The following is a 25,448-nucleotide window of genomic DNA, read 5'->3' as shown; positions in this document are numbered from 1 at the left end:
AAGCACTCTGGTCCATGCTCTGGCTCCCGGCTCTGCTGCTGCTCCTCTGATAGTAGAGCTGTCACTGCACCCAGGAGGTTCCCTGTGCAGGGGACACACCTACTCCTGGCTCTTACTGGTCATGAGTTCCTCCTCCTGCTTCTCAGAGGGTTCATTATATACCCTCAGGCTGCCATTCCAGGAAATCCTATTCCAAATAATTCACAGGAGAATCCTATCGGTATCTCCCCCAACCCCCCTGCTTCCCAGACCCGTGCAGGGAAAGGCTGGTTGGCTGGTGTTAAGGATTTAGCCTAGAAGAGCCACTTTGGATCACTCACTGCCCCTGCAGAGGCCTTAGCAACCTTTTAAAAGGGTCAATTGTATTTTGCTGCTGCAGTTAAAAACATCTATCAAGACCTTTGAAACTGTAAGCACCAGACAGTTGTGAAAGAGAAGGGGGAGGAGGGGGGAGAAGGAGTCTCACAACTTCTTTGGATGCCGAGCTTGTTTGGTATTGGAAGTCAATGGTCGGTGCTTCTTTCTGGCAGAAAGGCAGTTACAAAACAAAGCCAGCCAGTGGTCAGATCACTTTATTTTGGGCGGTCAGCTCTAAGAATCCAGTGTCCATGTTTGTGTGGGGGAGGTGTCCCAGGACGACGGGCCAGGGGCTCTCTGGGCACACACGCTGCCTGGACGCTAGCGTGCGCGCATCCCGACGACACTCCATGGCGTCGTGCCCTTGGTGGGCTCACGTCAGGGGGCAGACTCCGTCGTGATAGCTGTACACGGAGTGCCAGACCTTCCTGGGCAGGATCTGCTTCAAGTGGTGCTTACAGCGGTCACCGTAGGCGTTCCGGAGGTACCTCTTACAGATGTCCTCCAGAGCCAAGGGCTCCTGTGACCAGGCCACCAGAGCTCCCCTCAGGAGGTGGGCCTCTGGGAGCATGATGCCGGCAGGGAGCCGCCCTTGGTGGTTGGCCAGTCTTAGAGGATAGGAGCGGTACAGCAGCCGGGCCAACAGGGCCCCATTACGAATGTTGGAGCCGCGCTGAAGGAACCTGTAGATGGGGGATTCCCCGTCCCTCGCCAGGATGTTCACGCTTGCTTCGAACTCCAGCAGGAGACTGATGATCGCATCCCTGCCACCAAAGCACGCCTTGTGCAGGGCCGTCTGGCCCAGGTGGTCCTGGGCATTGACACGGGCCCCGTGAGTCAAGAGCGTGTGGATGCAGCCCACGCCTGCTGCCAGCAGCCAGCCGGCCTTGCCCGACGCGGTGTCCACTGCCAAGTGTAGGGCCGTGCCCCCTGTGGATGCCACCGCGTTCACGTTGGCACCACAGACCATGAGCGTCTCCAGCATGTCTCTGTTGAGCGTGCTCGCGGCCACGTGCAGGGGCGTCATGCAGGACTCATTGACAGCGTCGACCAGGGCACCGCTCTGGACCAGAACAGAGAGACCCTGGGAGGCCCCGCAAATGACAGCCAGGTGCAAGGGTGAGGGACCCCCGTTGCCTCCCACCCCCGCCTTCACGCATGCGCCGTGCTTGCACAGGATGCGGAGGCAACAGACTGCGCTGCTCTGCACGTCCCCATTGCTCGGCATTTCCGCCAGAACCTTCTGGCTCCAGGGCCCGGGCGTCCGAGCACTAGACTCGACTGGCCAGTACAGAAGCAGCTGGTGCAGGGTCGTGAGGCCCCCGGTGTCCCTAGAACAGGAATGGGTCACAGGTTATACCCCAATCACACTCAGAAGCATCTTCTCTAAAGACCACAGGCTGGAGAAGCCACGTTTCTCTGAAACCCCGTCCTGCATGCTGTGTCAGTTCCCAAGATGTCAGCGTTTTGTGGGGGTGGGGCAGAGTGGCATGTGTCAGAGCATGGCAGGGGTGTATATGGGGTGCAGCTTCCTCTTCTTCTAGCAGCCTGTCACATGTGTTTGCCCCTGAGGAGACTGTGGGCCTCCTCAGGCGTCTGTGTCAGGACAATTGTGGGTCACCCCAAATGTGAGCTGGTGTTACCTCAGATGTGAATCCCAAAGGCCAGACCCCCACCTAGGTCTTGGTGCCCTTCCCCATTGCTGGGTGGTGCAGACAGGTAAGGCACTTGGCTGATTAATCCAATGGTTGGAGCTTTGAGTCTCCCCAGGGGCATCTCAGAGAAAGGCCTAGGGATCTCCTGGAAAGGCCGACCTATGGACCCCGTTCTACTCGGGCACCCAGGAGGGTGTCGTGAGTCAGAGTCAGCCACTTTCCCCTGCTCGGGTGGCCCGCTATTTACCCTTCTGTCCATGCAGCCCGACCAGATGCCATGGTGGGCTCAGGAGCCTGTGTCACTCAGCAGTCTGGGAAGCCACTCAGCACCGCCTCCAAATGTAGAGGAAATGGAAGGTTTCTCACGAGGGCTGGTGCTCGACTGGGAGGAGGAGGTGGTGTCCCTTGTACGAGTATTTAGTCTGTGAAGGGCCCTGGGCTTGGGGTGTGGGGCATCAGTAGGCCTGTCCCGCCCCAAGCCGAACTTTCAGCCCAAAGTGGAAGACAGACGTGAAAGCTGTCTTAAGCCAGTAGACACTGGGAGTCGGGGGCAGAGTCAGAGTGGCATGAGGCCAGGCCAGCGTGTAGTATGAGGGCTAGGAAAGGGTGCACCAGGAGCCCTGGGCAAGGGTCCATCAGGTTGGCCTGAGGAGGGAGGAGGGGGACTGAGAGCAAGCCAGACAAGGTGACCCTCTGGAGTGTGGAGAGGGCCCGGGCTGAATTTTCTTTTACTGTTTAACTTCTTTGCATTAGAGAGTCTGTTATTTCTATGCCATGTGGTCGTCTCCTCCAGAAAGTATTTTTGAGCATTTACTGTCAGGCATAACGAACCTCGGTGGTTGGTGGTGGTGGGTAAGCTTTGGACTGCTAACCACAAGGTCGTGTGTTCAGACCCACCAACTGCTCTGCAGGAAAAAAGATGAGGCTGTGGCTCCCATAAAGAGCCACAGCCTTGGATATGAGGAGCGTGTATGTTTGTTGTAGCGTCAGGCACTGGCTGAGCTGGTCGAGGCCCAGGAAAGCAGTTTCTGTTGAGTGGACTGCAGCCCAGGGCAACCTCTGGTGTCAGTAAATCAGGCTCCGCCTGCCTCTCCGTGGTCCATTCGGGGAGACGATCCTCCGAGGGCAGCTTGCTCAGTTCCCTTCCAGGGGCCACTTTCCGGCAAGGGGGAAAAGCCAGAGACCTATGGCTTTGCACTGTGGCACTCAAATGAAATGGAATATTTCCAGGAACTTTTGTGAGCCCCCCCCCCCCAATACCTCTTCGATACCCCTAGTACTTGGCTGAACACTTAGGCCCCTGACTGCCTTCAGTTAGTGACCCTCCCTTTTCTGCCCAGAGTGTTCCTTGGGAGGTGGCCATTCATAGGCCCAGAGCAGTGAAGAACAAGCGAGGCCGGGGCAGCTGGGCTCTCCCCGAGGAAGAAGGCCCATCTTGCGCCGTGGACTCACCTAGCTGTGCTGGGGACTCACCTGGCCTCCGGGTCAGCGCCGTGCTGTAGCAGGCAGAGCAGACTCTGGGCTCGGTGGTGCTGGGCCGCCAGGTGAATGGGGAAAACAGACTGCGTCTGATTGGAGGGAAACCAACAACAGGCTACTTGACAGACCCCTTCGGGAGCCAGGCAGAAAAGCTGTGGTCGCTCACACTGAGAGGCGACAAGTGTACCTAGTCTCCCTTGACGGGGCCCCGGTGACACTGGGGGTTAGGCATTGGGCTGCTAACTGCAAGGTCAGTGGTTCCAATTCACCAGCAGCTCTTTGGGAGAAAGATGAGGCTGTCTACGCTTATAAAGATTCACAGCCTTGGAAATTCATCGCGATTTACATTCCCTAAGAGTTGAAATTGACCCCGTGGCAGTGGGTCTGACTCTAGCTCAGTATTTTCCATTCCTTTTTAGACTAGTTTTATTGCGATATAATTAACGTATTGCATAATTCAATGGTTTGTTAATATTAAGTGTTGTATAATCATCACCACAATCAACTTTGAAACATCACATGAATAGGGAGCTTGAAATGCACCTTTTCTTTTGTTCATTTTCAAAAAAACCCTGGTGATTGCCCAATGCTGTGAACCGGTGGAGAGAAATGCCAAGTGACCGAGTGGCTTCCTCAGTGCTCTGAAGGTTGCCGCTTGGGAAGCACTCAAGGGTCCAGGGCGGGGGTCCTCAAACTGCGGCCCGCGGACCACATGCGACCCACTGAGGACATTTATCCAGGCCGCCAGGTTTGGTTTTTACTTCAAAATAAGATATGTGCAGTGTGCATAGGAATTTGTTCATAGTTGTTAAACTATAGTCCGACCCTCCAACAGGTCTGAGGGACAGTGAACTGGCCCCCTGTTTAAAAAGTTTGAGGACCCCTTGCCCATTGAATGGGACTTGCTCTTAAGCCACTTTTGGGGACCCTTAGCTGAGCCCACGGTGGGGTGGAGAGGAAAAGCAGGTGGGCTGGGCTCTGTGCAATGCTCTGCACCCCAGCTCTGCCTGGGCCAGGGAGCCCGAGCTCCCAGGAGAACGGTGACACAGCAGGCTTGGTCACAGCTGCTCAGCCGCATCCCCCCGCCCACCCCTCCCCTGTCAGTTTGTCGCCTGTCCCATGGTGGTTTCTTTGATGCTGGAAGCTATGCCACTGGTACTCGAAATGCCAGCAGGGCCGCCCAAGGAAGACAGGTTCCAGCAGGGCTTCAGGACTAAGCCACACTAGGAAGGAGGAAGAGGTGGTCCACTTAGGAAAATGTAGCCACTGAGAACCTCATTTGTAGCTGCTGACCATCGTCTGATAGGGCGCCAGAAGATGGGCCCCTCAAAATACGGCCATCACAAGATGAGGGACCCAGTGACCGCACCAGTGGGCTTAAAGACACAGCCATGATTGTGAGGTGGGCACCAGACGGGGCAGTGCTTCATTCTGTGGGAACTCGTGGGGCCGTGAGCCAGCTCCTAACAGCAGCAGCAGCAGCAGCAGCGAGGAGGAGGTGGGTTTCCCTGACGGGGGCCAAGCAGAGAGGAGATACCTGGTTCAGCTGGCGCCTGTGGCTGGGGGCATCGGCCAGGATGGCGATGGGCTGGTTGACGGGGTGGTCCCGTAGGAGGGTCTGAATGGCAGTGCAGTCTTCTCGCAAGATGGCTTCGTAGAGCCTCCTGTGAAGGGCTCCAGGCAAGGCAGCTTCCCCTGACACGGGCCTGTCAGCTCTCTGGCGCCTGGCTTCTCCCCTGCTTACATTGCCCATGAGAAAAACCTAAGCGTGACACCCCAGGGAGAACTGCCAACCTGGGGCCAGTCAGTTTCAGACTTTTGGTGACGGTTGATTCCTTCTGTCTAGTTCTAGAACTTTCAGTATTGTTGCTTCAGAGAGCTTTCCATGCACGCAGCCCACTCCTGGGAGCAGAGGCAACCCTTGTCAAGGCTGTCCCTTAATTATTCCCTGGCCACCCCCTGCATTTTTAGGCCTTCCTACCGATGGCATTTTTAGGCCTTCCTACCAATGGTGGTGGTGTAGTGAGGGTGGAGCTGCCAATCGCCACGTCAGCAGTTCAAAGCCACTAGCCACTTGGGAGGTTCGTCCGCATTTCAGACAGGTAGAAGGCAAATCATTTTGTGAGCCTTCCTATCCCCTTGACCTAAGTTGAACGATGGCTAACACTTTGCCATGATCTCCATTTCAATCTCATTGCAAATGCCAGGTATCGTGTTGTCTCAGTGAGTTGAGCTTCTGGGTTGGGAACTCTTCACCACCACCGGGTTTTACGATTTGATTTTAAAAAAACTAAGGAATCGATCTGTTCTCTTTGTTTACAGCCAAGAAATATCTTTCTCCACGGTCCTGATCAGCAGGTGAAAATTGGAGACTTTGGGCTGGCCTGCACAGACATCCTACAGAAAACCTCCGACTGGACTCAGAGAAACGGGAAGGGTGCGTGGTCACTTTCCTTGCTTTCGGCAGTCACAGACAATCAGAGGTTGGATAGCAAGAGTAAGATTAACCCGCCAGCCCGTCTGTAGTCCCTTAGAACCAAAATGTCCTTCCGTGAGGACAGTGCCAAAAATGGAGTGTCTAACGTGGCTTTTCAAATTACAGCGGCGGTGACGCATACTTCCCGAGTGGGGACGTCTCTGTACGCCTCCCCCGAGCAGCTGGAAGGATCCGATTATGACGCCAAGGTAGAGTGCCTGTGGCGGTGTTTCACCTGGGGTCCGAGCCTGTGCAGGGAGGAGAGCACATGTCAGGGACTTCCCCTCGGTCACGGGACTGTGGGTTCCCTGTGGTGTCACACGGCCCTCCCGGGGCCTCCATGGGCAGGTGACTTTCACTCTTGTAAAACTTTTAATTGTGGTTCATAGCCAAACTGGCTTTCCATTCAACATTTACAAGAACCTTTTCCTGGCATAGAATTCACATATCGTACAATCCAGTCGTTCAGTCACATTAAGAAAAGTTTTGTCCGTGTCGTACCTGTTGTGCTGCATGACACTGATTGCGGTGAGACCCCTCCCACTCCTCTCCATGTCCTGTCTCCATCCATCCTTCGTTCCCTTCCCGTCTTGCCGTGGGCTTTCTCCCTTTGCAGCTTTGTGGGTTGACTGTTTTAAGGGATCTGTACCCCACGGAGGAGCTCTGGTTTACACAGTGGTTGTGAGTTGGGCTGTGATCCGAAAGGTCAGTAGTTCGAAACCACCAGTCACTCCTTGGGGGAAAGATGGGGCTTTTGATTCCTGTAGACCAGTGTTTCTCAACCTTCCTGCTGCCGTGACCCTTTCATACAGTTCCTCTTGTTGTGGTGACCCCCAACCATAAAAGTTATACTTCATAACTATAATTTTGCTACTGTTATGAATTGGGTGACCCCTGTGAAAGGGTTCTTTGACCCCCAAAGAGGTCACGACCCCCATGTTGAGAACCACTGCTGTAAAGTTATAGTCTCGGAAACTCTGGGGGTACAGTTCTACCCTGCCCTATAGGGTTGCTATGAGTCAGCTTTGGGTCGATGGGAGTGAGTTCAGTTGTTTGGGTATCTCTGGTGTTAAATATTCACCATACAGTAGTCCTGTCTCTCATTTGCCCAAAAGGTGAGCCTACAGGAGGACCCATTTCTATTTGTATTATTTCCCAGTTCCCGCAGGCAGAGGCCATGGGGATTCGGGTCTCTGGCCAGTGGTGATAAACAGACTGGAAGCTGTAGTTGTGGTAGTTACATAAAGCCCATGGTCCTGAAGTCTCCCCATTCTGGAAGGACTCGGAAAAATCAACCCCCCCATCCCATCCCCAAAGAATAGCCTTGCGTACATTTCCTTGCATTTGGTGGATTACTGGGCTTTGCAGTAATTGGGAAGCGCTAAGGAAGATGGCCTTGGCGGTCTCCTGCCCAGCCAGGACCTCTTTGTAGGAAAGTAGCACACATCTCATGGCAGTAAATTGGTACACTCTGCCAAGAATGCTTGGTTTGGAATGAGGGCAGACCCAGTCACCCCAGGGGCTCTCCTATAGCTGGCCCTAGTACGCTGGTCCCCTGTTCAGTCCTGGCCCTGCTGGGCCTACCAAGGAGCAAGACAGGCAGGTATCAGGTAGTGACTGCTCTGGGCGGTGGGGGCGGAGCATCCCTACCTTTCATCTGACAACCAGTCCTGCTCATGGATGTCCCTTTTGGGGAAAGCACTGTGCCCTCTGACCAGGGCAGCAGGCCTGGCTGACAGACACACGTGCCCCTGAATGGAACCCCAGCTGGAGGGGACACTCGGTTCAGTTCCAGAGGATGGTGCCCGGAAGGAGGAGCTGTGTCCTTACTGGGTGATTCCCTCCCTGTTTTCCTTCTCCAGTCCGATATGTACAGCTTGGGGGTCATTCTGCTGGAGCTCTTTCAGCCCTTTGGGACAGGAATGGAGCGGGCAGAAGTCTTAACAGATTTGAGAGCCGGCCAGATACCCGAATCCCTCAGTAAAAGGTGTCCAGTGCAAGCCAAGTACATCCAGCAGTTAACCAGCAAGAACCCCTCTGAGAGACCGTCTGCTGTCCAGCTGCTACGGAGTGAACTCTTCCAGGATTCCGCAAATGTACGTTAATGTTTTTAAATGCTGAGAGAATATGATGCCTGAAACAGAATATCTCAATTAGAAGTCCCATTTCATTAAGGGCAGCTGACCTTAGATTAAGATTTAGGGAAGCAGCATTGTGGCATTCTAAAGTCCGTTCTTGAGTCCTCTTGCTGGGAGCTGATTTGTGCTGTATTGGGCTGGTAACTGCAAGGTGAGCAGTTCGAATCCACCAGCTGCTCCTGACTATTCATGAACAGACTTGGGAGGCAATGACTCGAGTGGCCACAGATCATGATGTGTACCAGCTATGTACTACTTTGTGACTTTTGGACCAAAGAGCGCTGAATGCAGCTGCAGGTGCTTTGCTGTGCTGATTGGCATACTTAATTGTGATGATGGAGACCCATATGCCCATTAGACGGCACTGTCTATTTATGTTTAATATGCTGGAGAGCCCATACATTTAAAAGTGAGGAAGGTAGCCATTCTCAAGGAGCTCAAAACACCCTTTATCTTTACAGATGAATCTTAGCTTACAGATGAAGGTGCTAGAGCAAGAAAAAGAAATCGAAGAACTCAAGAAACAGCTGAGCCGCCTCTCCCAGAGCCAGGGGGTCAAGGATGACATGAAAGCTGAAAGTATGCCCGGCTAGCCTGAATTAGGCTTTCCCCCACAAATTTGTTGACGCTCCCTTGTGTAAATAATATGAAACTGGAGCTCTGGGGAAAAGCCTTGATGTAACCTCACTAGTTCACTGGAATGTAAATTTTCAATCTGAGTTCGAGCAGAAATGTAGATAATTTTCATTGTGTTGTTTGCCCAAGATTTATTAAAACCCGAGGTAGCTTTTTTATTGATGTAGTGTCTTGAGCTTGTTAGGCGCTGCCTCGTTGGTCACACTCTAACTTTACAGGCTGGCAGAATGGGACCCTGCCTGGTCCTGTGTCAGTCGCTGCTGTGTTTGAGCCGTCGGTGCAGCCACCTTGCTGAGTGCCGTCTCATTTCTGCTCGCCCTGTTCGTGACCCAGCAATTAGTCCTCTTCCTGGAACATGATGGCGTGTCTGGTCTCACCATCCTCGCTTCTAAAGATCGACTGTGCTTCCTCCAGGACAGTCCATCCGTGCTCACCACCCCTGGTACAGCCAATCACACTCTCCAACACCATGAGCCAATGCATCGTTCCCCTCTGGTTTCCCCATACATCGTCCAGCTTTTGCACGCATGTCCTGGCTGAAAAGATCATGTCACACGCCAAGGGCAATGGAGTACGCAAACTGACAGGAAAAAAAAGTTGGTTTTAACCACTCTGAAAAGATCTTTGGCAACAGCTTTCCCTCGTCAAAGGTTCCTGGATTTCTCAACTGCTGCCTCTGTGGACGTTGATGGTCGGCCCAAGTAACTGAAATCCTTGACGCCAGTATGTCCCCGATCGTCATGCTGCTGTCTACTGGTCTACTTGTGAGGGCTTGGGTTTCCTTTACATTCAAGTTGGAAGCCATGCTGAAGGCTGTATGTAGCCTTTGTTCTCCACCTGGGCTCCAAGTCCTTCTGGCTTTCAGTAAGGCAGGCAGTGCCTTCTGCATACCGCAGGTTAAGAAAGCCTTCCTCCCACCCTGAGGCCGTGTTCTTTCTGTGCCCAGCCTGTGTTCAGCATAGACTGAATACATGTAATGAAGGATAGGACAGCCCTAACCGCTCTCCTGAACTGGAAACCATGCATCCATTCCTTGTTCTGTGACTGAGCCACCAGGTGACTGAGTGGCTCCTGCATGTGTTATTCTGTGCTCTGCTTTCCTCTTGCCAACACGCTTATTGGATTAATGCTTTCATGGCAAATCGTGTTGAGGTTGACAGAGCAGATCAGTTTCCCATTCAGCAGCTCATTTTGTTTTACATCACCCAATTCCTCCTCCTCTAAACTCGAGGCCTGCCGGCCACCGTACCCTTTCCACAGTTCCTACTGCAGACTAGTTGGTTCCCACCCTTGTGTCCCCTGCTGCCAAGTTCAGCCCTGCACACTTGACAGGATGGATTCTCAGCAACCCTGACAGCTGCCGGTCTTCCTAAGCCAGAAGATCTTTTCCTGCAGCTGCTGAAGCAACTGCACAGAAAGGACAACAGATCAGCCCGGGCAGAACTTGCAGCTGGCTCTCCCCTCCCTCTGGGAGACGCTCACCACTCTCAGCTTGCCATCGTTTCTCTAGCAGGCCTTTCCATGGTGGCCACTTCCGGGCTCCCAAATCGTTTCTCCTCAGATCTTTCCTGCCTTTCCCGCACCCTCTCCAACATCACAGCCCTCGACGCCTGGACCACCCTGCCCATTCCAGATCCCTGCCGCACAGTCGCCGTCCATCATGGAGCTGTATGTGTGATTTTGTAGTTTTAAATAAAAGGAAAGCTACAGCTGCGATGGTGTTTTTATTGATACTTGACAACTGGCCTAAGAAAAAATAGCACGTCCGTTCCCTGATAGGCATGAGATGGCAGCACCATTTCTTGCAAATCGAATCCCTCTCAGGGCAGTCTCTGAACTTCACTTGAGGAGCTTGAGGGCGGAGTGGAAGGCCGCTAGGTTTTCGCAGGACTTCAGCCACCTCTGCACGTTGGCTGGTGCCGTCGCACTGGCGCCCCCTGTCTGCTGGAGCACGGACCACAGCACCACGTCGGCCACAGTGAGCTCGTTGCCCGCAAGCCAGGGACTCTTCCCAAGGGCGGAGTTCATGGAGCGGAGCACAGCCGCCTTCTCTTTACTGCTCCCCTCTTTCAGCTGGAGAATCGCCATGTCGACCCAGCCGTCGATGAGGGTTAAGTGGACGGCATCCTGCTCGTGGCCAAACAGAGAGAACAAAAACCGGGCGATGTTCCCTTCGCCCTCGATGGGGCACATCGTCTGCACGCTGAACTTCATCTGAGTCTTGGGCACTGAAGAGGGGAGAGGGGGACAAAACACAAAACAGGTGGGATGTCAGGAAGAGGAATCTGCCCTCCCCCTCAGGCCCACCCCAGAAGATGTGCTTGTGCCATGAGTTAGCTTGGGCTGAAGAGGAGAGAAGAGAACCCTGCTTGTCGCTGGCCTACAAGGGATTTCACATTTGAGAGGGCTGAAACCGCAACCTGGGTGTTACAATGACGGAGTGACCGTTCAGGCCCTGGCGTACTTCGTCTTACTGAGCTTCACTGGACCGTGGCTGTAGCTTAACAACCCACTGAAGGTTAGTGGTCACCTGCACGGAGCACATGGGTGCTGTATTGCCAACAGCTCGTGTCACACAATGGCCATTGGCTCCATCTCTCAAGCTTCTCCCTGGCGCCGTAGTACGCATCAGGGAGGATACGCTGGCTTCCCTGGGGCCTGTACCGGCAAACCAAACAACGCACCTCACTGGCATTACTGGGACCCCAGCTCTACTGCAGTGGTCGGTCTGCACTTGGCTGACTGCGGTCTCAAGTTGGCAGGGTCCTAATTTGGAAAGCGAGACTGACTAGAGCCCAGCAGAGCCATCTCCTGGGCCGGCTCCACGGATGGCACATGCAGGCGCTCGACACCTTTGCAAACCCCAGAGGTCAGTTTGCTTCCTTGGTGCAAAACCCACCAGGAACAGCCTAGACCCGGGGGACCAAGGGCAAAGAACCCCGCTGTCCTGTGATGGTGATTGTGGAAGACTGTGACCAGTCAGATTCCCTTCCCTCAGACATTCAGAGTCCCTCCCTAGCCCACCTCCTGCAAAGCCAAAGCCTTGTGATTGCAGCCCGAGGCAGGAGGGCACCGTCACCGTGGTCCTCTTCTGAACAGCTCCACACCGGCCTAACTTAGGAAGCCTGGCCATCAGCTGCCGCCTCGTTCCAACTGGGATGGGAGTTGTATCATAGTCTAGAATAGCAGTTCCCAACCTGTGGGTCACAATCCTTTGGGGGTTGAATGACCCTTTCACAGGGTTGCCTGATGTATAACAGTAGCAAAATTACAGTTATGATGTAGCAACGAAAATAATTTTATGGTTGTGGGGGTCACCACAACATGAGGAACTGTATTAAAGGGTGGTGGCTTTAGGAAGGTTGAGAACCACTGACTGGTCTAGAAGCTTAGCAAGGTCTCTCTGCTTACCATCCTTCCAAATTAAAGTAAAACCCAGCTGGTATTCGTGACGGGGACCGGGCTGTTTTGTGGTCTGTTCCCCAAAGCACGTGAGGAGGTTTCCAGGTACACTCCTGATGGACGAGTGCGTGTGGACCGCAGACAGGACCCGATAGCGCTCACAGAGCAGGTGGTGCAGCACAAGCAAGGAGAGGGGTGGCTGGGCAGGATTCGCGTTGACCACGATGTCCTTCAGCGCGCCGAAATCCTGGTGGGGGGGCGGCCAGACACTGTCAGAAAGCCATGGGGGGGGGGGGGGCTGTGCTAACCTCACCAGGATGACTGGGCAGCATCCTCCTCCTCCATGCCCTCGCTTTACAGTTGAGGACACTCTAATCCTGGGGTAAGAGAGGCCGGTCTGAGGTCACACCACTCCATAAAGAAGTGGAGCTGGGAAATGTGCCAACTCCACCCATTCAGCCAACTAGCCGAGCATGGGAGCAGCCTGATGCAAGCTGACGGTGACACAACACCTTCACTGGAGTCGGGCGTGTGTGCAAGCTGAAACAGTGGTGCTTGGAGGATTAGTGAGCAGCGCAAGCCTGAGAGTCCAGGCACCACGAAAGGAGCTGAAGTAGCTCTCTGAGCAAACTGCGGAAATGTGTGTGCCCAGGGCTCTGAGGCCACTGGCCTGGTGCCCACCCCTGGCAGGGACTGCCCTCTGCCTGGTGCCGTTTGAGACTGGAACCCTGGAAGCCTCCCTGCTCTCCGTCCTAGACCTGGGCGGTCAGGAACGGGCTGCAGAGCGTGGGTCATACGCACCCATGGATCTGTCCAGTGCAAAGGTACCACCGCCCACCGAAAGGGAGCAAAACCACCACGGGGGTTCCTTGCTCCACCTTGGAGAAGCGGAACGTGCCAGGCTCTCATCACCTGTGGGCAGTGTGATCACCTCGGGTGGGGATGGTGGGCACTGACCACACTGGATAGAGTCAGCTCCCCGTTTCAAAAGGAACTCACCTTCCCAAGCACTGCATCTAAGTCCAGGCTGCTGGCCGTTAAAGGGGAGGGCCTGTCCGCGTGGAGGATGTCAGTCACATCCAAGTCGGCATCTGGCGTCTGGATCATCTTGGAGAGACCGTCCACAGCAGCTTTCAGTTCATACAGGCATCGCAAAATCTCGTCTTGCCGGGTCTCCAGAGCCTGCAGGGATGGGTCAGCTACTCCCTAAACAGACCAACACCAGGGAGTTCATCTCTTCTCCCAGCTGGCAGGCAGCCTGGCAGCATTTGGGTGCTTGTCTTCCACTGTGCTCTATGCCCCCTCAAACTTCCTACCTTTCACAGTGCCACCTCATTTTCCCCAGAGTCAAGCAGGGCCTGTGTAGGGAGCCACAGCGTGTTTAAGGCAATTAAAAACAAAACAAAACTGTGACTGAAAGCCACTGTGAAATGGTGTGACTCCTACATCAGGTTCAAAACTCACTGATGCCAAGTCGGTTCTGACTCAAAGGGACCCAAAATGGGCAGAGTGAAACTTCCAAGACGGTACTTATTTACAGATGTGGAAAGCCTCATATTTCTCCAATGGAGAGGCTGGTGAGTTTGAACTGCTGATCTCGTGGTTAGCAGCCCAACTTGCCACCCATTATGCCACCAGACCACGCCATCTAAAATAGAGGGTGTACAAAATAAGCACCAATTTTCATTGTTCTTAGCATCACACTCATTCAAAAAGGCTGCTTTAAATAAAGCAGAAAAATCCCACCACGCCGAGGCAACACTACAGGCATTTAACAGAGCAAGAGGAACAGAGCAATGAAGTCCCCAGGGAATACCAAAAATAGACTTTGGGGTCAGAGCCATACCTAAAGGTCAACAAACAGTCCTTGAACTAACTACAAGCTTTTCTTTCTTCTTGTTGTGTTTTATTTTTTTGTCATTGGCTTGTTGTTGTTATTTTGCTTGGTTTTGCTGTCTTGTTTTTGTGCATCTTATTATCTCTGCAGGTCTGTCTAATAAGATAGGCTGTATGAACAATCTGGAGGAGAAAACAACGGGACTGACAGTTCCGGGGGAACATGGGAGAGGAGAAGATGGCGGGGAAAGGTAGTGGTGGTAACAAACCCAGGGACAAGGGAACAGCAAGTGATCCAAATCTGTGGTGAGAAGGGTGTAGAAGGCCTGGTAGGGAGTGACCAAGGGTAATGTAACCGATTGGAATTACTGAAACCCAAATGAAGGCTGAGCATAATAGTGGGAGAAGAGGAAAGTAAAAGGAAATAGAGGAAAGAGCTAGGACGTAAAGGGCATTTATAGAGGTCTAAATGCAAGCATATACATATGTAAATATATATATGAGGATGTGGAAATAGATCTATATGCATATATTTACAGATTTAATATTAAGGTAGCAGATAGACATTGGGCCTCCACTCAAGTACTCCCTCAATGCAAGAATACTTTGTTCTATTAAACTGGCATTCCATGATGCTCACCTTCCTGACACAACCTCTGAAGACAAGGTGGGTGCAAATAAGAAAGTTGATGGTGCCTGGCTACCAAAAGATATAGCATCTGGCGTCTTAAAGGCTTGAAGGTAAATGAAAGGCCATCTAGCTCAGAAGCAACAAAGTCCACATGGAAGAAGCACACCAGCCTGTGTGATCATGAGCTGTTGAAGGGATCAAGTATCAGGCATCATCAGAACAAAAAAAATCATATCATTGTGAATGAGGGGTAGTGTGGGGTAGAAACCCAAAGCCCATCTGTAGGCAACTGGACATCCCCTTACAGAAGGGTTGAGGGGAGGAGACGAGCCAGTTGGTGCAGTGTAGCAACTATGAAACATACAACTTTCCTCTAGTTCCTAAATGCTTCCTCCCCACCCACTATCATGATCCCAATTCTACCTTACAAATCCAGCTAGACCAGAGGATGTACACTGGTACAGATAGGAACTGGAAACACAGGGAATCCCTTCAGGACTAGTGGTGTGAGTGGTGATATCCAGAGGGTGGAGGGAGGGCGGGTTGGAAAGGGGGAGCTGACTACAAGGATCTACATATAACCTCCTCCCTGGGGGGGCAGACAATAGAAAAGTGGGTGAAGAGAGACGTCGGACGGGGCAAGATATGACAAAATAATAATTTATAAATTATCAAGGGTTTATGAGGGAGGGGGAGCGGGGAAAAAATGAGGAGCGGATGCCAGGGGCTTAAGTGGAGAGCAAATGTTTTGAGAATGATGAGGGCAATGAATGTACAAATGTGCTTTACACAATTGATGTATTTATGGATTGTGAAAAGCATTGTATGAGATCCGATAAAATGATTAAAAAATAATAATAAAGCAGAAAAGGCCAAGGTTGGAGGTGGCAGCCACAAGAACCCAGTTCAGTAATTGCCACTAACAGAAGGGATAGCCGATGACTTCAAGTAATGTTCAGGGGTCAGATGACCAGCCACTCACATCATTTTCCAGGCAGAACAGGCATTCTGCTATCTTAGAATCATCTAGAACAGCAGTTATCAACCTGTGGGTCGCGACCCCCCCCAGGTCAAATCACCCTTTCACAGGGGCCGCCTGATTCATGACAGTAACAAAATTAGTTATGAAGTAGCAATGAAAATAATATTATGATTGGGGGGGGGGCACCACAACATGAAGTGTATTAATGGGTTGCCGCATTAGGAAGGTTGAGAACTACTGATCTAAAAATCTTTTCAATGTGGAGATGGCCAGCTTCAGAATTAAGCAACAATTCTATCCTTTCCCCTTTCACGCTATGGGGTAGCTCTGTGCTGCCACACAGCACAGGCGGATGAGGAAGGCACCGCGAGCTGGTCTCTTGCCTGGTGAACTCACTCTACCCTCGGATTTAGCTCTCTCACTTCTCCTGGCTTGCTGTACTTGTTTAAGATCAAAGAGCACAGTAGTGGACGGTGAGAGACTGTTGCGTAGAACAAAGGGAGATAAAAGTTCAGGATGAAATAATTAGGTGCTGAGTAGAAATCAGTGTGAATGCAAGATAGGTGACCGGTAGGGAGACTCAAGTTCCTTAACTATTGTCTTCCTGTCCAATTTCTCAACCACTGCTGTGTGTGCAGTCTTTGTACAAATGGCAGGAGGGGCCCTGCCCACCAGGGGCAAAAATGACCCCTCCGATTTCCAAAACCAGTGACGGAGACACTGGATAGTGTCTACTATAAGCAGTTTTTGTCTGCTAAGCAAGAGATCAGCCGCTGAAAACCACCAGCCTTTCCATGGGAGAAAGAAGAGGCTTTCTGCGTGGGAAACCCACAGGGGCAGTTCTATCCTGTCCTATAGGGTCACCGGGAGCCACAATTGACCCAATGGCAGTGAGCCTGGCTTTTTGGTATTCTGTGATGAAGCAACAATTACATCATTTGGTTTCAAAAGAACCTCACCACTTCACTTCCAATCTAGGCAGAAAACCATTTGGATAAGGAGAAGGATGACACTCAACAGGACACCTGACCAATGAAGTGAAAGTCAGTGATAAATCTGCAGTTATAAATGGGCAGGCGGTCTCTCCCGCTGGGAATCGATAAAGGGACTCAAAGACACGACGAGGTACTTTACTAAAGGGAAAATCAACATGGCCAACACATACAAGGGCTCAGCTTACCTAGATGAGAGGAATGTACAACGGTCCCTGAGGACACCACTACACACTGACCAGCTCTGGGGAAGATCGCAAGCAATAGGACTTCTCAGTGGGGTTGTGGGTGACAGATCGGCTGCTCACTCCACAAAGTCAGCAGGTTGAAATCCCAAACCAAGCACTGCTCTCTGGGAGAAAGATGAGGCTGTCCATTGCCATAAAGAGTTACAGTCTCAGGAACCCACTGGGGCAGTTCGACTCCACCCTATGGGGTTGCTACAACATAACTTGCTATAAGCCATTTGGAGAAAGTTTTTCGAAGAGTTAAAGATAGACTTGCCCAGGGAGCCAGTAACAATTTCATTCCTTAGTATATGCCCTATGCCTGCACATGCACCCCAATCATGTTCAAGAATATTCACTGCATAATTATTCACTAACAGCATAACATGGAAAATAACTGTGTCCACCTAAGTAGCAGAACACATAAGTGGTAGGACAGTCACGCAATGGAGCACGAGGGGATTGAAAAAGGGAGAGGGATGTAATGCAGTTGCTAAATGTAATGAAAAGCCAAGTAACCAAATACATGCGGTGTGATTCCATTTCCGTAAGACTGAAAATCAAGAAAGGCTGTATGTTTAGTGACACGGACTTCAGTGGCAAACTCATAATGGAAAAACAAAGCATAATTACAAAAATCATGACAGTGGTGACCTTTGGGTGGGGTGCTGTTTCTAAGTGTAAAGGGTGGGGCGATTCAAGAATGCCGAATGTTGGGTGTTTTGACCTAATGGTTAAACTCAAATTCACTGTATCAATTTACTGGAATAAGCATTGCCTTAGTCGTTTTTGCTGAGGAAAAGTTTATGGTCAAACAGTTTAAGTAGTCATTGACTGAAGAAAGACACTAGAAATCACTGACTTGGGGGGCAAGCTAGCTAGGTCTCTCAGGGGGTCAGCTGGCCTGGGAAGCCAGTTGGCGACCGTGCCCTTTCTGAGCCTCGTGGAACCTGACCTTCCAGACCGGTCCATCAGGGTCTGATCACCAGGATCTGACCGTCAAGAACGGTCTGGAGATCTGACTGAAGACCAGTATCTGACCGACGGGGCCTGGTCGTCAGCATACGAGTAAGCACCAGGACCTGACAGTCAGAAGCTGAAGAAAAGTCCCGATCCAACAGCACCCTCCCAGGGTGGGCGCCCCGAGGGCTAGGGGGGCGGCGCCGGGCCGGGGCGCCTGCGCACTAGGCGGGGTGGAGCTGGGAGAGGCCGCGCCGTTTGCTCTTACCTGCACGTGGCCCGCGTCGGGCGCGGGGCAGCTGCTCTGGCCGTGCACGTTAGGGAGTCGGTACATGCAGGTTGGCAGCTCTACGTGGAGCGGTGCGCCGCCCCCGTGATAGGGTTTTACCTGGTACATCGGCATCGCGGCACCCCGAGGAGGGAAGATGGAGGGTAGGGGACACGCACGCACTCAAACCGGCCAAGCCGCTTAGGACTGCGGGCTGTTGGGAAAAAGCTCCGTCCGGCAATTCTGATTGGCCAGGACCCTTCTGAAGTCACGGACTCAACTTTGAGACATCCAATCAACAGAAAGGAAAGACAGGATGTTCTTTGCCTCCCAGGGCGGAAGGGGCGGAACCGAAGAGTCGAGCGAGCCAATGGGCAACCTGGGAGCGGGTCCCCTGCAGAAACCGAGTTGGCGGGAGCCCTGAGGTTGTCCAGGAGGCCGGTGGGGCACTGGAGTCATGGAGCCAGCTGAGGGGTCCAGGTGAGCGGGGTGCCAGTGTCCCTCCGGTCGCCGTGACTAAGGTTCAGCGCGTCCTGGGTCCCCGGAGAAGAGGAGGGAAGTGCCGGACGCGCTGGGCACTTAGCTCCTGACGGTCCGGGTCCCAGACACGGAATGAACGCTCTGAGGTGCTGGGTCCGGCCGGCCCCAGGGAGATAGCTGTGAGCGTGGATCCAAGCCGGCCGAATTAAATTATTTCTTATTTATTTTTTTAAAAACCTCGCGTTTTTTTAACTTTTATTTTTTTCCTCATTGTGTTTTTGGTGGAGATGCACATCCACGTAAGTTCCCGTTAACAATTTCTACACAAGTTGTTCCGGCGCGTGTGTACATTCTCGTCTGCTTCAAAGTCTCGGTTGACCGTCCTGGCTCATGAACTGACCTTAGAGGGATCATAGTCATGGTCGTTCGTCTTCGACCCGATTGGTTATGTAGCCACGTGGATGCGTGTATATTTTTAAACCTGAACTATCTGTCTACATTCTTGACTTCCTCATTTTCTAAGACTAGCTTTTCCTCTGCTTCAGGGCACACGTGATTTGCATAGTGGCACCGTTTTAAAAACAAAACACCCCATCACTTCTCTATTTCTTTGAATATGCAATTTTTCTGCTTATTTAAATTCAAACCAAACTCACTGTTAGAGAGTCAATTCCGACCCAGGGACCCCGTGGCACAGGGTAGAACCGCCCCTGTGAGTTTCTGAGGCAGGAAGACTTGGGGTGCCCGGTGGCACAGGAAGGAGTCCTGGTTGGTGAAGTGAGTTATACGTTAAGCTGGTAACTGCAAAGTCAGCGGTTGGAAACCACCAGCCACATCACAGGAGAAAGGTGAGGCTTTCTACCCCCATAGAGATGAGCAGTTTCAGAAACTCCGAGGAGCAGTTCTGTTCTGTTTTAAAGGGTTGCTGTGACAGGCAAGACTCCCTGTATGTCAATGTCCTCCCCCACTCCCCAAAGGAAAAAATCAGAACTAGATCTCTAGCCAATAATGTGTTGCCAAAAAGATTCATGTTTAGAAATACTTGTTTCTATGTTATATAAAGTCATCTGAGAGTTCCCCTAAGGGAAACTTGACATTCTTTGCAAGGTAGAGTGAAAGGTAGAATTTTGTTCCTTCAATTTGGAAGGGTTTACTAGGGCGCTACAGTGGGTCAGGGAGCCTTCGTGGAGTAGTAAAGCTTTTAGCTGCCAACAGAAAGATTGGTTGTTCAGACTCAACAACCACTGTGCGGAAGAAAGGCCAGGCAATCTGCTTCCATAAAGTGTGCTCTTGTTACCAGAGGTTGTCAGGTCCCTTCCCACTCCTAGCGACCCATGTACTACAGAAAGAAAGACTGCCCCGCCCTGTGCTACCATGATCCTCGTCACACTTGAGCCCCTTGCTGGAGCCACCATGGCAATCCACATCCCTTCAAGAACCTTCCTCTTTTTCACCAACCCTCTACCTCAGCGTGATGTCCCTCTCCCTAGTCACTTCTGATAACACATTTAAAGTACCAGAGAAGTCTTGTGCTTGCTTCTCAGGCAGCGGTTCTCAACCTGGGGGTCGCAACCCCTTTGGGGGCCGAAGGACCTGTTGCACAGGGGTCGCCTGATTCATAACAGTAGCAAAATGACAGTGATGAAGTAGCAATGAAAATCATTTTATGGTTGGAGGGGTCACCACCACATGAGGACCTGTGTGAAAGGGTGGTGGCGTGAGGAAGGTGGAGAACCACTGCTCTAAGTAAGGAGTGTTGTGTTCTGGCTGCCCTTCCAGGACAGGTTTTGTTTATTCCTCTCGCACTCCTTGGGAACCGGTGGGGGCAGTTACACCCTGTTCTGAAGAGTGATTGTAAGTCAGAATCGACTTAACAGCAATGGATTTGACTTGAAGTGTGTGTTAGTTGTTGTGGGATGCTGCCCAGAGAGCATTCTCTTGTGTTGTATTCTTTCTGCCTGAGGTGTGAAGCACTTTCTAGAAATTGCTAGGTGAATGAACATACAGAATAGGTTCTAATGCTCTACTACCAAGTTGGACGGGTATCCCAGTATAATGAGATGTTAATTATCTCGTGGATTTGATGAGTCTATTGACAGATATTTAAAGATAGTAGAACATTTTTATAACCGGGGATATGGCAGATAATCGTTCCAGGCTTCAAAAAGTTAGTGGGAAAATAGACCTAAAAGATAACGGAAATTTCCCACAAACTTTTGAAAGCCCTATTGTATGTCAGTATAACAACCGAGTAAGCTAAACTGTTACCATTAACAACTCAAACATAGCACCAATTGTGAGATGAAGAGGAACCAAGCAGTGTTTTGCCATGTGATGGATGAGATCGCTATGGTTCGGAACCAAGTGGATAGCACCTAACAATGGTATCACCATTAGCAAGTGAATCATTTCCCACAGGTAAACTGGTGATGAAAATACATAATTGTATATGTGTTTGTTTCTTACTGCTTTTTTTCAGTACAGAACTTTCGAAGGCCATCAGACCTATCGATCGGAAGTCGGTCCATCAGATTTGTTCTGGGCAGGTGGTGCTGAGTCTGAGCACTGCTGTGAAAGAGTTGGTAGAAAACAGTGTGGATGCCGGGGCCACTAATGTTGGTGAGTCCTTAGGGTGCCCACCCTCCTGAAATAATCACCTGGTGCCGTTTTATTCAAGGAGCATCTGTGAGTGTAATAAGAGTGTTGATAAACCAATAGTTGATTATTATTTTAAACTTGCCACACACCATGTGCCTCAGAAGGTCCCTCAGTGGCACCATCGGTGTGTGCTTTTCTACCAATCTTAAAGGTGGTGGATCCAACCCACCAAGCTGTGCTGAGGAAGAGAGACCTGGTACTCTGTTTCCAGGAAGACTGCGGCCAAGAAAACCCTATGGAGCAGTTCTGCCTGGCAGCACACGGGGTTGTCATGAGTCAGCACTGACTTGATGCCGACCAGCTTGGTTTGGATTTTTATCTGCCTGGTATCTAACTATTGGAGTTACTATGTTTCATCAGGTCAATTCCAACTCATAGTGACCCCATGAGACAGAGTTGCACTGGCCCATAGGGTTTCCTAGGCTGAAATCTGATGGTTTCCAAGATTGCTGGGACTTTTTTTAACCAGGAGAGGCTGGTAGGATTGAACTCAGGCCTGTTAGCAGCTGAGCACTTTGCCATTGGGCCACCTCGGTTCCTTAGTAATTATCTGACTAATAGTAATAATCATGGCAGTTACATTTTTATTGTGTTGTAGCTCCTCTGTGCCTCGTTGGCTTTATGCTGAGAGTATCCATGGAATACCTCATTTACTCTACAGAATAACTATGAGGTACGAATAACTAAGTAACTGTAATTACTATTATTATTTTCTCCATATTATAGGTGAAAAAATTAAGACCTGGGGAATTTACTTTTGTTGAAGCTATACAGCTAGGAAAATTTGTTCTCAGGAACTCTGATTATAAAACTATCCTTTTTAATGCCTGTAAAGTAAAATTATTATTTTTTAAATGCAAATTTTTTTTCATCTGGGTTCTGGTTACTAGTCAAAGGACTGAAAAATAAAATATATAAAAAGCCAGTTACACGTTTAAATCAAAGTATAGTTCTGACTTTAAAGTTTACATAAAATAAATTAAAATGTTGCTGTGTGCATGAATCAATTCTTTGAGAAAAATTTGTTACCTGTTTTAGATCTAAGGCTTAAAGACTATGGGGTGGATCTCATCGAAGTTTCAGACAATGGATGTGGGGTAGAAGAAGCAAACTTTGAAGGCTTAAGTAAGTTGGATTTTTCTAACCTTATTTTAAAATATTTTGGAAGAGAGTCTCAAAACTTTTCTTCTAAACTTAATCTTGTTGTGTTTGAGACTGTATGCAGCAGAACATCCCAGTTCCGCATTTTCTCCATGCACCCTGTAGTGATATTGATTGACTGCTTGCGTTTCTTTAAAGGTGAGCAGCCATTGGCACTCCCTTTTCTGAGTTGTTCTTCCCTCATTGATTCAAACTCACTGCCCACTAAGGATCCTGTCTAATCTTTCCAGTTGCTATTGTAAGTGTGGTCCCAGGTAGATGGATCTTAAAAGAACATAACACTGAAAGCCATCCTTTCTTGCTAGTTAAGCCTATTCTGTTGCTTGGTTGCTTAAGCGACCTGGTGGTATGCTAGTTATGTGGTGGACTGCTAACCGTAAGGTCAGCGGTTCAAAACCACTGGCTACTCTGCAGGAGATGTGGCTTTCTACTCCCATAAAGAGTTTCCGTCTCGGATCTACCCACAGGGCAGTCCTACCTACCCTGTCCTCTAGTGTCACTGTGAGTCAGCATCAACTGAACGGCTTCTCTCAGGACAATACTTTCAGGGGCTCATCCACATTCCATAACTCCAGAAAGTCTGGAGTCCATGAGAATTTGAAATCCTGTTCTACATTTCCTACCTTTCCATCAGGATTCTTCTGGAGAATCTGATGAAAATGTTCAGTCATGGTAGCCAGGGACCATCCAGTTCTTCCGTTCTCATGGCAAAGGAAGCAGTTGTTTGTGGAGGAAATTCAGCCACATTCTTTTACCTTATCCTGCCCTTACTCTCCTTCCTCTGTGTTGCTCCAGGCAGATGGCCACTAGTAAGCTTTTTCAGACCTGACGCTGCACAATGAACTGAGAACCTAGGAAACCTAAACCCTTTATTAGGGTGATTATCGATGCCCAATGAAACCCTTGCCCTAAACCTCCAAACCAAGGAACCGAATTCCATGGGGTATTTCATTGTACATAAGCCTCAACAGCTATTTTAATTTTGGATTCGCTGCAATAAATATGTATATCACATAGCTTTTGCCAGTTGAGCTTTTACAGAGAGCCAGCTTCAGTTGCTCTCAGCCAAAAGGCTGAGAAGTGATTACAGGCATACAGCTTATTGGCAGCAATCAATATTCAGATGTATGGTCATACCCTTAATCAATGGGATTTTCCCATCACTTAAAAAAAAATTTTATTGGGGGTTCGTACAACTCTTATCACAATCCATACATCCATCCATTATTGCAAGAACATTTGTACATAGGTTGCCATCATCGTTTTAAAAGCATTTTCTTTCTACTTGAGCTCTTGGTATCAGCTCCTCATTTTCCCCCTTCTCTCCCCCTTTTTCCCTCCCTCATGAACCCTTGATAATTTGCCAATTATTATTTATTTTTTCATGTCTTGCACTGTCTGATGTCTCCCCCTATGTCATCACGTTTAGCTCCCTAATCTCCCTCTCTCGTGCTCCTGGAACCACTAATAACCCCTCCCCCCCCGAAAAAAAGATGATCAATTTTTATAGAAACCTACGCTTAATGTGTGTTACTTTTACCACTAATAAACTTTATTATCTGCACATTGACCTGCTCTTGTCTTTCTGTGTAAGTGAAGTCATACGGTGTCTGCCCTTTTGTGCTTGGCTAGCTCCATGCAGCAGCGTCTCTTCAAGCTGCATGCTTACCGTAGCACGCGTCATTTCTCCTGCAGGATGGATATGCGTGCACGCGGCGCAGTTCCAGTACATGTGTGCCCTACGTTTTACTTATCCATTCTTCTGTCAGTTGACATGAATCTTTCCCCATGTTTTGGCTCTTGTATACCTCAGCGCATACTGGGGCACACGCCTCTTTCTGAGTCTGCTTTCAAGCTTTTTGGGTGTCCACCTGGGAGTGGCATTGTTGGGCCACGCGACAGTCTGCTCTTCAGGCTTTTTCATACGGGCTGCACCATTGTGCACTGCCTCCAGCGATGGATAAGCATTGCACTTTCCCACCCCTCCTCAGTGTTTGTTATTTTCTTAGCCATCCCAGGGAGAGTGAATTTTGATTGGCATCTCTCTGATGACTCATGATATTGAGCTCTTTTCATGTGTTTGGTGGCCATTTGACTGTTCTCTTTGGTAAGATGTCTAAATCCTTTGCCTATTTTATGATTGGGTTATTTGCCTTTTTATTGTTACTGACTTTTTAAAAACATGTCTTAGATACTTGAGATTATATAGATATTTTCAGATTTCTTGTTGAGTGTCTCAAAACTTTAATTCATACTTAGTGTCTCAGAACACGCAAGCAAAACCTTTTAGTTTTATTTTATGATATTGTGTGTATTCATTGCAAAATCCCTTTGGATAGCTTGCATCATATCTTATATCTCTCTTTCAGCTCTGAAACATCATACTTCTAAGATTCAAGAGTTTGCTGATCTCATTCACGTTGAGACCTTTGGCTTTCGAGGGGAAGCCCTGAGCTCACTCTGTGCCCTGAGGTGATGCAGTGTTGTCTTTTATTGACTTGACCTTCCTTAAAATCCCCCAAGTGGAAACGTCTGTCTGGAGTTAGTATCGCTTATACTTTTTGATCTGAATGTCTTAACTTATAAATTCTGAATTTGGTTTTACCTTTCTACCAATCCAAGTGCCAATTCTTCTGGAATAAGTTCTGTGAAGCAGACAGTATTATAAAGAGTAAGTTACTTTTTAAAACAGCCCCTTCCCAATCTTAAAAATAACATAGAGGTAATAAATAATAGGTAGCTTTTAGAATCTCTAGGGAGACCTGCTGGTGCTGTGAGCTTGAGCTAGGTCTTGAACTGCTAAGTATGAGGTCTGCTCTCATAAAGATTTGTGGTCTCAGAAACCCTATATAAGGTTGCTAGCGGCTTAGGAAGCCCAGTAGCAGGTTTGGAATCCCCAGAGGGCACACGTTAAGTTCTCAGCTGCTGATCTAAAGGTTGGAGGTTGGAGTCTACCCAAAGGGGTCCTGACATAAAGGCCTGGTGATCGACTTAGAAAACAAACACAGACCCGCCGGTAAACCTTGTGGGGCACAGTTCTGACACACACGGGGTTACCATGGATCAGAATCAACTTGAAGGCACCTCATTTTAGTGCCATTGGTTATATT

At 49.9% G+C, this 25,448-nt stretch overlaps 4 protein-coding genes across 7 annotated transcripts in view; 2 read left to right on the top strand and 2 right to left on the bottom strand.

Annotated features, from left to right (window-relative positions):
• EIF2AK1 (eukaryotic translation initiation factor 2 alpha kinase 1) overlaps positions 1-12,344 on the top strand; it is a 30,246-nt gene extending 17,902 nt beyond the window's left edge. The window contains exons 12-15 of one of the 3 annotated variants that reach the window (XM_075527524.1): positions 5,814-5,988; positions 6,094-6,176; positions 7,830-8,063; positions 8,567-12,344. In XM_075527524.1, coding sequence (XP_075383639.1) covers positions 5,814-5,988; positions 6,094-6,176; positions 7,830-8,063; positions 8,567-8,698 — 624 coding nt within the window. In that variant the 3' untranslated portion in view covers positions 8,699-12,344. The remainder of the gene's footprint in view (positions 1-5,813; positions 5,989-6,093; positions 6,177-7,829; positions 8,064-8,566) is intronic. The other 2 variants (XM_075565063.1, XM_075527525.1) reach the window with 2 other exon arrangements.
• Positions 731-5,308, bottom strand: ANKRD61 (ankyrin repeat domain 61). The gene is made up of 3 exons (XM_075527670.1): positions 5,029-5,308; positions 3,486-3,580; positions 731-1,688 (listed from the first exon to the last, which is right to left on the bottom strand). The coding sequence occupies exons 1-3, from the start codon at positions 5,242-5,244 to the stop codon at positions 731-733; spliced, it is 1,269 nt and encodes a 422-aa protein (XP_075383785.1). The 5' UTR covers positions 5,245-5,308.
• Positions 10,447-18,255, bottom strand: AIMP2 (aminoacyl tRNA synthetase complex interacting multifunctional protein 2). Of its 2 annotated transcripts, none has more exons than XM_075527527.1 (4): positions 18,040-18,255; positions 13,143-13,325; positions 12,153-12,390; positions 10,447-10,969 (listed from the first exon to the last, which is right to left on the bottom strand). In XM_075527527.1, the coding sequence occupies exons 1-4, from the start codon at positions 18,172-18,174 to the stop codon at positions 10,581-10,583; spliced, it is 945 nt and encodes a 314-aa protein (XP_075383642.1). In that variant the 5' UTR covers positions 18,175-18,255; the 3' UTR covers positions 10,447-10,580. The 2 variants fall into 2 exon arrangements, with proteins under 2 accessions (XP_075383642.1, XP_075383641.1); XM_075527526.1 differs by having other exon boundaries at positions 13,143-13,349; positions 18,040-18,253.
• PMS2 (PMS1 homolog 2, mismatch repair system component) overlaps positions 18,019-25,448 on the top strand; it is a 27,149-nt gene continuing 19,719 nt past the window's right edge. The window contains exons 1-4 of the mRNA XM_075565062.1: positions 18,019-18,519; positions 20,999-21,138; positions 22,216-22,302; positions 24,708-24,810. Coding sequence (XP_075421177.1) covers positions 18,497-18,519; positions 20,999-21,138; positions 22,216-22,302; positions 24,708-24,810 — 353 coding nt within the window. The 5' untranslated portion in view covers positions 18,019-18,496. The remainder of the gene's footprint in view (positions 18,520-20,998; positions 21,139-22,215; positions 22,303-24,707; positions 24,811-25,448) is intronic.

The sequence above is a fragment of the Tenrec ecaudatus genome, chromosome 12 (assembly GCF_050624435.1).
Source record: "Tenrec ecaudatus isolate mTenEca1 chromosome 12, mTenEca1.hap1, whole genome shotgun sequence".
In the NCBI taxonomy this organism is placed as follows: Eukaryota; Metazoa; Chordata; class Mammalia; order Afrosoricida; family Tenrecidae; genus Tenrec; species Tenrec ecaudatus.
The sequence above is the reverse complement of the archived record's forward strand: the minus strand, read 5'-3'. Positions and strand labels throughout refer to the sequence as shown.